The sequence below is a fragment of the Trachurus japonicus genome, chromosome 9 (genome assembly GCF_045865225.1).
Source record: "Trachurus japonicus isolate A0001 chromosome 9, Traja_1.0".
In the NCBI taxonomy this organism is placed as follows: Eukaryota; Metazoa; Chordata; class Actinopteri; order Carangiformes; family Carangidae; genus Trachurus; species Trachurus japonicus.
This window is the reverse complement of record NC_140915.1, coordinates 32,917,789-32,931,673: the sequence shown is the minus strand read 5'-3', so window position 1 is coordinate 32,931,673 and position 13,885 is coordinate 32,917,789. Positions and strand designations below refer to the sequence as shown.

Below are 13,885 nucleotides of genomic sequence, written 5' to 3'. Positions count from 1 at the left end.
TGTGCGCGACTTGACCTTGGGAACTGGAGGAGCTGATGACCTGTGGGAATTGTGCCAATTATCACAGTATTTCACAAACAGGAACGAACTCAAGAAAAAGTCTAACTCAGATCCTCTTATTATTATTTGACACTAGACTGTTCCTCCTACTTGGCATTTCTGCAGTGGCCTGTGTGGTGAGTTGTCCGAGTGAAAGTTTGTATGTGTTTTAGTGAGAATGGTTGAAATACAACCCATCGGGAAACCCATGAAAAAAAGTTGTAATTAGTGTTTCAGATGTTGTATGTGACCGATTCCAGTGATTTCTGGATCTGCCTGACTTTTGAGCAGACTGTTACAAAAAAACAACAAACAACAACAACAACAACAACAAAAAAATACAACAAAAAAAAAAAACACCCATCATCCTCAGCAGCATCCCAGTTGTTCCCAGAGAGTCCGGGGTGTTGCCCTGTAATTTAACCCACTGTGCAAATCTGCCCGCGTAAATACGTGTCTTCTATCTAAATAATATTTGGATTGCTCAGCTCTGATCTTGATCTCATTCATTCCCGGTACAATCTCCAGTTACACAGAAATAATACCATTTACGCACAGCTCTAACGCCCCACCTCAGAAGATCCAAAAATGACATCACGTTTTGCATTTCCCACGTTCAGTCCAGCAACCTCAGTACGCCTCCACGGAGCTCCACAAGCTGCTCTTTGCAGTTTCCAGATGCAGGCACAGAAACTCCAAGAAACAACTACTGGGTCAAAGTGAGAACTGAGATCACGGATTCCAGTTTTCTGCGTGGAACTGCAACTTTGGCTTCACATTTTTTATCATGAAAGAGCAACTTCTGAAGTTTTTCTGCCTCATGCTTGAAGACTAAATTGATTTCCATTTTTGTATTATTATTCAACTATTCCCAACTTTTGACCCATGGACTGATCAGAAGTTTAACATATTGGAATAATGAGCCGCTCCTTCTGGATTCATTTTTATATGGGGATTTAACATTTATTTTTAGAAAAGACTGTGTATGGTACATTTCCTCAGAGCTATGGAATTTTCTTTGCGAATTAACTTTTTTGCAGCTTTTGTCTCATGCATAAAGGTAGGGTCACTTTACTCCTGTCCTCTAATGCTGTGGTATTATTGTCTGTTGTTACTGTAAGCAGCCTTCCTAAAGCCATTTGATTTTTTTTTTCAGGTTTATGCTCAAGTGGTACAACCTGTGAAGCATCCAGGTAGTAATGACTTTCTGTAAAGGGTGATGTGATTGCCATAGACTCGGTTGGAAATTTACAGTGTACTGCCAGAGCAAAGTGTTTCTCCATCTGCTAACTTCCAAAATAGAGAATGTTGTTGATTTGTTTATTGCTCATCTCATTAATCAGAATAGTCTGTTGAATAAGCAACTTTTAAAGCTGTTGGGCTCATCAATCTTTTAACCCCCCCTCCCCCTGCCGCCCCCCCCCCCCCTAAAAAAAAAACCAAATTGGAGTGCCAGGAAAAATAAATTTTGAGTAATGAGACAGAGCTTGATTAGGGGAAAAGCCCTTCTCTGGATCCTTGTTTATTCGTGAACTCTCCGTCCAGGCCTGCAGGTGTTGGCCACGGCCTCACATTATTGGCCCCTCGATGAAGTGGACGGAATCCATGAGCTGTGGGACCAGATTGGAAACAGACCAGGTTATGTTAACGGAAGCAACATAAGTATGTGCATACATAAACAGGTTTGGTATACTCATGGGAATGCATCCAACCATCTAAATGTCTTTCTGGGATTGCTCTCTGCATGGTCTCAATCTGTTTTTCACCATCCACCGTCCAGCCACAGCCATCATGCTTTTTAAATGTGTTGAAAGCTTTTATTTTGTATCTCAGCTTTATTACTCACATTATAGGATAATTTAGGTGGTGTGCTGAGGAATTTATGATTTGGATTGCTGCACTATTACATAGTATCCCATAATCTGGGGGTGGTAAAAGTCTGAAAAAAAAATTGTAAGGAATAAATATTTACTCTACATCTAAAAGCTCTTTCAAATGGTGAAGGACTGAAAGTCAGTTATTTTTTTCACATGCTTTTAGTTTGCAGCCATGTTGTAAATGAACTGGTCAGAGCAAGTATAAAAAATGATAAAGTTGAAGAGGGATCAGGTATAGACTTGAGCATGATGTGTGGAGTCAGTGTGAGTCCTCTTTGAGCACCGCCACTGTGCACTCAGCTCAGCATCACTCTGTCTCATACCTGCGCACCACGTCCCTCCCGTTGTCTTCCTTTCACTGTCTTCTGTTGTGTGTCTATATAGGTGTGAATCACTGTTTCTCTCCGTTGTCTCTGTCCAGCTCTCAGAATCCACAACCACACTGTGCTCCCCTCCTCCCATAACTCTTCCTATGTGTATACCAATGACTCTGCCTACACTAACATTTCTGCAACAGTAGGTGAGGATCAATCACTGAAAATCATTCCTGCATCACCCACCGCTCCGTGTTGTCATCTCTGTGTTCACACACTTCATACTTTGTTCAGTCTTTTGTTTGTTGACCACTGTTTTTTTTAATTTATCCATTTCTCATTGTTTGTTAGCTTTTAGTCAAACCAGAATTGGAGCACATTAGTATATTTAATTGAGTCTGTTAATGCTCTTGTTGTTTGTTGAGATACCAATGAAGCATATTTAACAGCTAAAAAACAATTCATGATTAGTTAAGGTATTATTATAGAGATTTGGAATAATTTCACTCGCTGAATGAACAGATAATTAAACTTTATAAATATTTTGGCACAAATCAATGATGTCCTTGATTTGTGTTTTGCCATAGACATTGTTGAAGGAATGGTTAACAAGGGCATCTTTCTAAATGGGGATAATGGTGGTACCTTTCTCCACTTCGGAAACTACCAGAACTCCTGCATTAGTGACCCGTCATTGTGTGGTCCAGAGGGTGAGTGTAGTTTATGCGTACAATAAATGTCATACTATTTTAGCATCTTGTATTGATAGTAACTGATATTCCATCATTCTGTAGGGATCACCTTTTCCTTTTTTTGGAAAAACCACGAGCCAGAGTCCCGCTTTGCTGTAGCCTCTGGAGGAAAAGTTGTCTCCAATGGGTTCTCTGTCTTCACCAACCCCTTTGTTGGATATGTGGAGTTTTACACAAGAGGCAACAGCCACAGATGGAGGGCCAACATCGCAGTTCCAGGTACTGTGAATAAATCTGCCCTTGTACTTACTTCAGTTAAATTTCCATAGGCACTGCTGCGTTATAAATTTTGTTCTATATATATTTGTCTACTTTTTGTTTTCAGCCGTAAATTGTCAGTTATGCAAGTGCATTCATGGTTTGGTTAACTCAAACCAGATGTAGCTGCAGGCAGTTGATTCAGTTTGTCAAGGATACCTTTGATACATTTTTTGCTGTATCACAAAACATAAAAATATAATGGATGTTTAATGAGCTACAGCCATTTCCCTCCTAAATACAATAATGTTTGGTGAGTGAAGGTCTAAATGGATGAAATGTGAAACACAATAAAGATCAGTGTGACCAATACTTTGCATTTTATCCTGAAAATAAAATTTGTATTATAATGAGACGAAATGATTTGGAAAACTGTTTTGACAAACTTGAATAAACCATATGAGGCTGAACGTTTTACAGGTCAGTACTTTGTACTCAAATGACTTATGTCATCTTTGTTTTTGCTGCAGTCAGTCGAGTTGTATTCACGGGGCGTCATAACTCAATTTTGACTTCAGTATTCAGTTACAGAGGATCAAACATCATCTGGTTCTCATACGGTGTGACATGTCCAACTTTCAGGACATACTGTAAAAATCTGTCAGTTTTCTCCCTTGTGTGTCACAAATGTGAGGAAAGGCTTTGAGGGGGGCTGATTAAACCTGGCGGTGGCGTATTACCAACGTGTGTTTGCGTAAAGGCAAAGAATGTTAAACTACAGATAAAACTTTCTGCATAAAAAGAGGTGAAAGAGAGAGTTGAAGTGTTTAAACTGCAGGGGGGTCTTTGGCACACATGGTTTATATTCTAACCACAAATGAGATGTGTTCTTGGTTGTTGTGCTCTTCTGGCACAAGTGTTTTCAGACAGTGAATGTATTGTCTTTTGGGACTCGCTTTATTGTCAAATTACCTCGAGAAACTAGAGAGAGAAGAGAGTTTTGGGACCAGAACAGACTTTAGCCTGGAGTTCTACATAGGACTTATGTAGCCTTATATTGCGAATTATAAAAATGTTTAGGGCTGAAACAATTAGTTCAATTACTTGAACATAATCAGCAGTTAAATATGATAACAATTAATCATTGTAATACATTTTAACTGAGCTTAATTCTTAATTCAGTTTAAATAAATTATAATCAATGAAATTATAACTTAACTTCTTATTAAACTATTATCAGTTCAAAATAGCCTATTTTGTCCAATACTTGGTTTTTGAAGTTTTTGAAGAGTTAGCGACCTGCCAAACCAGTGAATTATATATTATGTATATATTGTATATTTGTGAAATATATTTTCCCATTAGCTTCAACTGGAGCTAATTTGTGCTCTCTGCAAACTATTTTTGCAAACGTTAGCATGCTAACAAACTGAAGTAAGACGGTAACTTGCAAAAGTCATTGTCTAAATGTTGTCACCGTAAGATGTTACCATGCTTTGTTAGCATTTAGCTCAGTTCAAAGCTCACTATGGCAGAGCTGCGAGCATAGTTGTAGACTATTGCGGTTGACCATAACCTAAATATTTAGCCTACTGGTTCAAGCCTTTTTAAATTTAAGGACTTGTTAAAACTTGGCATTGCTCTTGAATTTGTTGGACCCGATTGCGGTGGTTTGAGCTTCTTAACTGTGACTCAAGTTCACTGCGTAGTACATTCAATGAATGAATCACTTATGCACTGTTCCCTCACAGTGACAGGACTGAGTGAGTGTATCTCTGCATTCGCTCACAGGGACTCAGTGAGTGGGTGCGAATCACGTTACTGCAAACAAATCAATGACTTGAATCACTCTCTCAGTGAGTGAGTGCATCGCTGCACATTCGCTTGCAACAGAACGAGGAGCTCATGAACTTACAGGTCATTTCAGGGAACAGACTCAGTTCCGTTTGTTTACCGAGAACATTTGTCCTTTTGAATCAAACTTTCACAGCAGACTACAGAAGTACTAAGTGGACTTATTGTTGCAGCAAATTAGCGTCATATTTTTAAATTAATTGAATCATTTTAATTACCTGTATGCATTGCCCTAACCTTTGCAGTGGTTATTTTTTTAATATGCTACTTTTATTGTTTATTCCTATTGTACAATTGTTGTTTATTTGTACATAGGCTACTATTATTATTGTCTGTTTTCTTTGTCAGGGCCTTTCTGGACCCATATTCTCTTCACATGGACAAAAAAGGATGGACTAAAGGTGTACATCAATGGGACCTTTACTGCCGGTGACCCTGTTGGCAATGTCTCAGATAACTATGGAGACCCCTACCCTGACCTTGTCATTGGAACTGGCAATGACAGGACGTACGGCCACTACGTAACGGGAGCTTTTGATGAGTTTGTGATCTGGGAAAAGGCCCTTTCTGCTAATGAGATTATGCTCTACTACAGCGCAGCCATAGGTAGGACATTACGCTCTTGTGGAAACTATTTCCTGTCATTCGAGGACATAGCATATCTATTATAATGCTCCCTCCCTCCTGACTTTGCACTGAGGAAATAGAGGTTAAAAAGCAATTTCCGTCTTTTTCCTTTTCTACATTCCGTCCGCGGCATTCATGCATAACAACAAGATGTTAAACTGTACAAATATACTCCACTTTGCTGTCAAATGGTACTTGTTGCACAAAACATATTCATGACCTTCCATCATGCAAGTGCCATGGCTCACATAGTTCTGCCTTATAAGTATTTATAAGAGTGCAGAGGCAGGTTGGGTTGCAGGGGGCAGATCACTTTAATATAAAGTGACAGGTTGTAACACGCCAAAACAAAAACCCCCAGAAACTGTTTTTGTTATGTTGCAGTTTACCTCCTATGGTTAGTGGATTGCCATACATGGAAAAAAAAACATGTTGACATTTATGAGAATATAGAAAAAAAAAAAATCTTTGTAATAATAAGTATTTACTGTAACAAAATCCAGCATATTCAGAGAAAGGTTCAAAGCCTGCTGGAATGAACCTTTTCAGCTCAACAAAGGCTGAATTACCTTTTGGTGTGTGAGAAACTTATTAGTGAGAATATTGTCTTCCATTGTGTGTATGGTGATGTATGAAAACTATGACTGTGTACTGCTGGAGGTTCAACTGGTTATAATGTGTGAAGCATAGAGTGCACTCTGCCTTGCTTTCTTCTTCAAAGTCGTTACCAAAAGCAATATATTCCACAGAACATTACCAGACGCAAAGAGCCTGACTGTTATGGTTACAGAAAAATATTTTTACTTCTCCAGAGCACTCGTATAAAATGTTGCATTGAACCAAAGAAGAGCAGGAATGGTTCACAGTGATACCTCTAAGGTACAGCCATATATGGCTATTTTTTGGTAGCTAGTTAGTGCGGCTTTTATGAAATGACAGCAAAGACATAAAATGTACAGAAGCTAGTGGCAGAGTATTATGTGGTTGATTATCCTAGTTTTGTGAAGGTTGTAATCCATCTCCTTTCATGACTGGGCATGGTCCAGCCTTGTAAACTGCAAGCTGTATGGTGATAAAGTCCAGCTACATTACAGCAGCTAGGCCTGGTCAAGTTCAACAAATGGCCTAATAACAAAATGACAAAAAAGACAGGGGCTATCTAAACTGGGAAATCTACCAGAGATAAAGAGTGAATTACAACCATCTATGCAGGTCACTAGTGTGCCTCCCATCCTATTTTAAAAGATCCCTGGTTATTGTCTTTTCTAGGTGAAGCAGTTGCCTCTGCCACGACACCAAGAGTCTCCAAAGAGGTCACTTCAACAGCGCCAACAGTCGTAAGTGTGTCACTTGTGTCTTAGCAAGGCATAGATACAATTGTTGTACCACGTGCGCGACCTATTGAGGTTTTCCTCACAAATATAGCGTCCAAATTGTATGACAGCTTTGCAGAAAGGTTAAGAGCCAAAATAAGCGCAGGAGGCAGATGGCAGCCTTAGCTTGACTCAACAGTGACACAAACTTCTTATTGAGCTGTTATTTCCTTTTGAAGATAGAGGAGTTGGGAGAAAGGATATTGAGAGCACATGTGAATAGACTCCTGTTTATTAAAAGGCTTTGGAGGTAGAAAACGGATAAAGAACTAGAATAAAGTGGAGACAGCTGCTCAGCACTACACACAAAATGGCTCCCTTAAGGGCACTGGACTGAAAGAGAGCAACACTGAATCACTTGTCCAAAAAGTTATTCCCTGAATCAGGCTATCAGTCAGTAAACATCCTGTGTATGCTGGAACTCCATGCCTCTTTGGAAAGTTCCTCCTGATAGTAACCGTCATCTGATGCCTGATGTGTTGTGTCCCCAGAGAGCCACTGAAGTGAGTCCTCCTGTTGTCAGCAGTCAGCGAGAGGAGGTCCAAACCTCCCCGGACCCAGAGTCCATGCCAGTGTTGGGCTTCCTGAAGGCGCTGCCCAATAGGACCATTCCTCACAACAGTGCCAGCAACCTGACACAGGTCAGTCCCACACACATGGACACACACATGTTACACTTTCAGGACCGGTTCACACACAGATGCAATGCCCACCCATGTGCATATGATGCAACAGTTCTGTGATGTCCGTTTTCTTCTACCCAGGCTTTTCTCAAAAGTGTGGAAGAAGTGCTGTCCTCTCCAGCGCTGCCAGAGGTAAATGAGTTCACACTGTTGTTGTGCAATGTTCAAAGATGACATAATGAAACATATGCAATTGAGTGAATACTTTAATACAGGGCACTTAAAAGATACACGAGTTTGAAATTGTAACACTGCATATTTCTGGCATATGTGGTGCCAGCAGCTATAACAGTATTTGGCATTATACCCACACAAGATTACAGTATGGAGTCAATTACAGTGCTATGAAGTATTTGAGACAATGCTTTGAATGCAAATTCACAGCTTTCCATACTGTGTACTCATCCTGGTGTCTCGTATACACACATACCTTTTCCAGAGGAAAGACATTCTGAGTAAATGTGTGGTTTCAGTACATTTAGTGCTCAGCGTTAGAACGCCTGCTTGTGTGGGAGCATGCTGAAACAGATGTCGCTGTAAATGTAAATGTGAAACTGCAGATATAGTGTTCGGTATCCCTTCAGGACCTTTCTGTCATTACCTTCTCTTTTCACATTTGAATGCATTGCGTGGTTTTTAATCTAAAATTACAGTCAACAATCACCTGTTAATTTGCTCTTTGCAGTTTTTTACTTGATCCAACTGAATTTAATTAAATAGTTGGTTTTCTATTATTGCCAGCATGTAAAAATGATTGATACATAGTATATTAATGCATATTTTGTCACTTTAGCACTTTAGCATGCTACATATTTGTACGTATCTGGAAAAGACTCAATGTAAATTTTGAGGGAACAAATAAAACATTCTTTCAAATAAAGATTTAAAACACACACACACACACACACACACACACAATCAATTAGTTGAGTACACTTAAGATTTTTTCTGGTCAAGTCTTATTTGATCTGCTATGACAAAGTGAGCTAGCTACTGTAAACAAACATTAGCTAACTTTGTCTTTATTATTAACAGTACTGACATTGACTTTATGACTTTTCTCCACTTGTGCTGCTATTAAATCACATCTACTGTAGCATTAGAGCCAATTTTAAACATGAACCCATAATTGTCATTTTTTAGCCAAAGTGGCCGTTGTCCAAAAGCAGTTAAATTAAATGGCTTTAAATGTAATTTGTTGAAATCTATATTTATTATATTACAATTTTTTCTTAGTAGTACATTGTCATGAATTAAAGCTACTCCAACTTTTATTGCACACACATAAAGTTGAGTGACTCAATAGCCAGTGTGATGAGAATCAACAAAAATTAAAGTAAAAGAGGCAGAGGTATTCTGACTTTTACTCCTTGTGGGTCAAATTCTAACATCACTGTGTCCTGCATTGCCATAGTGCAATAAAATGCATAATGTTCTTATGTTTTCCATGCTGCTTTATTTTTTAAAGACCCCATTTGTAGCATGTAGTTTTCATTCTAAATGTGTAGTGTCAAAGCTTTAAATTATATAATTACAGTTATTTTATTAGACTTTGAGAAAGTTCCTCCATGATCACAGAGGGGCTTTCACAACAGGCCTCACTCACATGCTGAGGACTAAGGGAACTGACCTAATGTATGTTTCTGTACTGTGCCTGGTAGGGTGGTCGGCATGAATCAGTGCTGGACACTGAATTGATTGTGAACTTTTTTTTTTTTCTGGATCATTTCTGAGCAGCTGTCCACCCCTGTGGTCAGCGGGCTGATCGAGACCGTGGACAGAGTGATGGAACACATGGTGACTAACCTGGAGCCCAGCCCGAACTCTCTCATCTCCCTGGGTGGAACATCTTTTGTTGCAGGTCAGGATGCTGTCATTTCTCCATAAGGTGACTCAATGTTTGTAGTTTGTGTGGACACGCTTAGGGTAGAAGTACATGGACCGTCACGCTGACATCATTAGTTTTCTCAATCGGAGGACAAATGCAGGTCAAATAAGCAGGGATCACCCCACTCCACTTTGCCTCTCATGGGTGTGGGTTTTTGCATAATATTTTGTTTGTCACTAAGCCCTCTTGTGTCTCTCCCCCAAGGGTTGACATCTTTGATCCACCCCTGAGAAAGCAGATTTGTCTTGTTTTGCTTGCTTCTCTGTTTGTTTGTTTTTTTAACCATTGCCACTTTGTCTAATATCTGACCCTTACAGATTACTCTCTGATGAAACTCCCGAAGAACTACAACCCGAAATATTATCGCTTCCCCACACAGGGCAAAAGCTACATCTCTGTGCCAGGAGAGGCTTTTAGTATGCAGTGTAAGTGCAAGTATTACAAACAGTGTCCTGAGTAACGCACAAAACAGCCCTTTGATATCTTGAATCCTTGTAAAGACAATAGTTACCAGGTTGAGTGTGAATGCTGCACAATATTCGTGCTGATTCCACCCATGGAAAATTGTCCAGCAGGGAGATTCTTGTTATTGGCCAGTAATTTATTATGCTTAGATTTAAGACTACTAACACAACAAACAGTGTAGGACAGGAGTGCCATGAGAGCTTTTGTGTGGCTTTATGGTGTGCCATAGAAATCCAGCCATGGCTTTAATGTTGGCAGTTACCCTTTTATTCAAAAGAGAAAGAATGAGTGAGAGAGCACTTTTCTCCACTTTCCTCTGTCATTAAAAAGAATGGACTCACATAGTGGAGTGAAGGAGAGCAGTAATTACAGTGGGCATTAAAACTCAGTTTGTTTGACTTTGTGTTCAGGTCAGATTCCCTTGGCTCCACCTGGCCGCCGTGTGCACTGTGTTGCAAACGAACACTGGAATAAACAGTTTTAATAATTCATTAAAGGACTATTATCAGAAATGGAAGATATGTTATTGCCTGACACATGAGAGCCAGGTCCAAATTAACTCATAGGTTCTAAATACCTGGCTGTATGCAATGCTCCTGAGGGAGGTTTTATACACTAATTAAATACAGAGAATGCGATAAATTGGCGCGTTTGGATACGATTCGATTTTTTCTTATTCTCTCTACTCCTGGCCACCTCCAGAGCTCTTGCAGGACTTCCTGGGGGGTTTTCCTGTTGAAATTGAATATTTTTTTAAAATCTTAAAAACCCTCTTGCAGTATACACGCCGCACATTTGTTTGACATCTCGCAGCTTTTGTGGCCCCAGTCAGCGGAGCCCGGGAAGCAAGCCTTTGAAAGGAGGAACAGGACCATTAAGGACTTCCTCTAATTTTATTGTTTATCTTTGCGGTGTTGAGATGGGACCAAAGTGGAAGATAGATTAGGGGTGGGGGGATCAGACCCCCTGCTCTCCCAGTGAAGTCATGCAGAGGTTTCATAAGAGTTACCAACATCCACGTGCTTCGCGGCCCTCTCCCTTTCACTCTTGTGCGAGTATACAGTCCCGTTAGCCTGCTGGTGCCAGCGTGTGGCGGCAAGATGGCGTTAATTAACTTCCCTTCTTTGTGAGCATTTTAGCAGCACTGCTTTACATTCCCAGCTCTCTGTCTATGCCTTTCACATTCAACTATAATTTTTTTTTTTTCCTCAGCTCAAACCACGATTGTTGGCCTCTTCTACCACAACATGCACAACTACTATAAAGAGATCAGCCCTGTGAAGACCAGGTAAGAGGATGGGTTATAAATCAAATTAAAAGTGTAAATATATATTTTTGTATTTGTATTTCCTGTGCTGTGGATCAGGTTTACTGGCACTAAGGCGCCCCTGCTTCCTGAGCCTCAGGACAGCTAAAGCCTGGAGCCAAGGCCTTATCTGTCCTCTGGCCTATCTCCCATCTCACCACTCAACCTCCACTGACTGATACACCCTTGCTAATAGCTCTACACATCCACCCCTTCCCCCCTAGTTATTGTCTCATCACTGGACCAGCTTGTTCCACTTGCACAGCAGTGTTTATCTTGTACTAACCCTGACACAGCAGTGACTGAACAACATGTTTTCTTGACTTTATACTTTGGAAAAGTTCAAGTGCACGAAATGTTTGTGGCTGATTATTTTTTCATAAGGCCGTCCTCCCGGTGCTGGGCTCCTCTGTCGTAGAGAGGTGCTGCTTGTATGATCCCCATGTCACATATCGGATGATCTGGAAAACTACTGGTGCAATACTGCTGTTGTCAGCGTGACTGATTATACACAGATGATCAAAGTCCCACTTAAATGCTACTGCTCTGGGACCATGTGTAACACTTTTGTGTAGATTTGTGTCTCAGTGTTTGTTGTTTTCTTTTATTTATATTTCATTTCATTTCATAACGTTTATTTAAACTCTGAGATATACTGAGGAGTAACCTCATTTACAATACAGCCGAGATGAAACACAAAACATTTAAGGACAGAAGACAAGACATTTGAAACATACAAAAGCAGAACATTATACCAGAAGTTAAAGGTGACTAGGATAAATTGAAACATAAGTGTAGTTAAAAAAAAAAGGAGCAGTTAGAGGTAAAATAAGATGTAGTTATGATTTTAAATTGTCCTATTGATAAAAGTGAGGTAAGTTTCAAATGATTTTGCAGAGTGTTCCAGGTTGTAGGTGCAACAGTAAGAGAAGCTGGTCTTTCCAAGTTCAGTGTTAACAGAGGGAACCTGCAGTGTGAGCCAGTCTTTTGAGTGTGTGCGAAAGTGACCTGCATTGAAAGATACTAGTGAGTTAATATAAGATGGTATGACCGTTTATGTCTCTATTTTTTCTCTTCTCCTTTTTCTCTTTTGCTGCCTTTCTTTTCTTTCATCATCTATTTTTTTCCCTCTTTTTTGCCTTTTAGGATTAATGAAGCAGCTGATTTCAAGGACCACAAGATCCAGGTAGCAAGCCGTCTAATCTCTCTGAAAGTGGAGCCTTCACCAGCCTTGTCAGTCAACCTCTCAGGAGCACCACTCATCAAGATCGTGCTCACCCACGTCCTGGTAAGATTCAACCCCATTAGATGTCCAACTTTCTTCGCATTTCATATTTGACTCTTTTGTCTTAATCTTACTTCCTGTCTGGGTTGTTCACACTGGGAAAATGGAGTGCTTTTCCAGTTGGCAGGGGCGGCTGCTGGGTGTGGGACACCCACCTTATCAGTGGAAAGATGGTCACAGTCTGCCTGTGGCTACAGTGGCCGGATACCCCCATATGAAATCCATCAGCTCTATATTTGGCATTTTGTTATGTAAGCAGATGAGTGTCTTATCACTGACCGAAGCTTGTGCAGCCGGGAACTCACCGGCACAAAGAGTGAAGCTTATTTTGGTTTTCATTAGCCTGCCTAAATTTTCCCTCACAGAGCATGTGGCTTCCAGAAAGCAAACTGATTATGGACATTTGAACTGTAGGCTTAGGGTGCTTTGAAAGGAACAATAACTTTATTTTATGAACAACATGTTTTTTTCCTTGCTGCTTTATGGCAGCAGCTGTGCCAGTTTTCCTTGGGAAATGCAGTTGAAACTCATCATAAAAAATTAACTTAAAAATGTGTATTGCATTAGCTTACTTCCTTATAAAAATCAGAGATGCAGCAGTGTATTTTACAGCCATGTATATTTTTGTACTTTTTTGCACAGTGACTGGATTTTGAAGCCATTTTTGTAGTGTAAAGGCATTGCATAGCCTCATGGATCATCCAATCTCATTAATAATTCAGCAGACAAGTCAACTAAACCCCAATAATGTAGATCTGTTTACTTTACAAGACCCTTTCAAGAATTATTCACTTTCTATTGAAGTGAATGACCAATAACTTTTTTTTCTCTCCTCACTCATAACAGTACAAATTAAAACCATGCAGCTTCATGAAACCATGGCAATATTGCTGTGTTTGCCTTCATTTTCCCTGGAGAAATAAATGTTTATGCTGCAATTATCTGGCCTGGTTCCTGTGACAATGATTACTGTGTTTGTTTTAGCAGACACCATGGAAGAGGGCTTATAATCTCCTTTGTTATGGGGCTGCTGGAGATGCTCAGCAGCTCTGCTGTCTGTTGATTCAAGGTGTTTCTGTTTTAGTTGGACGGCCTTTTGCTCTGATGTAAGGATAAATCAGGTTTCTTACATTCTTTCCTCTCTAACCCATTACAAATAAGCTGTTATACTTATTACTAACGCATACTGATTGGAACGCACCGTGCCAGCACTTTCATGCTTTA

At 40.0% G+C, this 13,885-nt stretch overlaps 1 protein-coding gene across 2 annotated transcripts in view; it reads left to right on the top strand.

The window, feature by feature from the left end:
* Nucleotides 1-642: 642 nt before the first annotated feature.
* Nucleotides 643-13,885, top strand: part of adgrd1 (adhesion G protein-coupled receptor D1) — a 31,454-nt gene continuing 18,211 nt past the window's right edge. The window contains exons 1-14 of one of the 2 annotated variants that reach the window (XM_085787475.1): nt 675-1,099; nt 1,196-1,232; nt 1,585-1,701; nt 2,338-2,436; nt 2,818-2,940; nt 3,025-3,201; nt 5,383-5,640; nt 6,931-6,998; nt 7,526-7,675; nt 7,799-7,849; nt 9,455-9,578; nt 9,923-10,030; nt 11,283-11,358; nt 12,523-12,664. In XM_085787475.1, the coding sequence (XP_085643601.1) occupies nt 1,025-1,099; nt 1,196-1,232; nt 1,585-1,701; nt 2,338-2,436; nt 2,818-2,940; nt 3,025-3,201; nt 5,383-5,640; nt 6,931-6,998; nt 7,526-7,675; nt 7,799-7,849; nt 9,455-9,578; nt 9,923-10,030; nt 11,283-11,358; nt 12,523-12,664 (1,605 nt within the window). In that variant the 5' untranslated portion in view covers nt 675-1,024. Of the gene's footprint in view, nt 1,100-1,195; nt 1,233-1,584; nt 1,702-2,337; nt 2,437-2,817; nt 2,941-3,024; nt 3,202-5,382; nt 5,641-6,930; nt 6,999-7,525; nt 7,676-7,798; nt 7,850-9,454; nt 9,579-9,922; nt 10,031-11,282; nt 11,359-12,522; nt 12,665-13,885 lie in introns of both variants that reach the window. The other variant, XM_085787476.1, reaches the window with a different exon arrangement.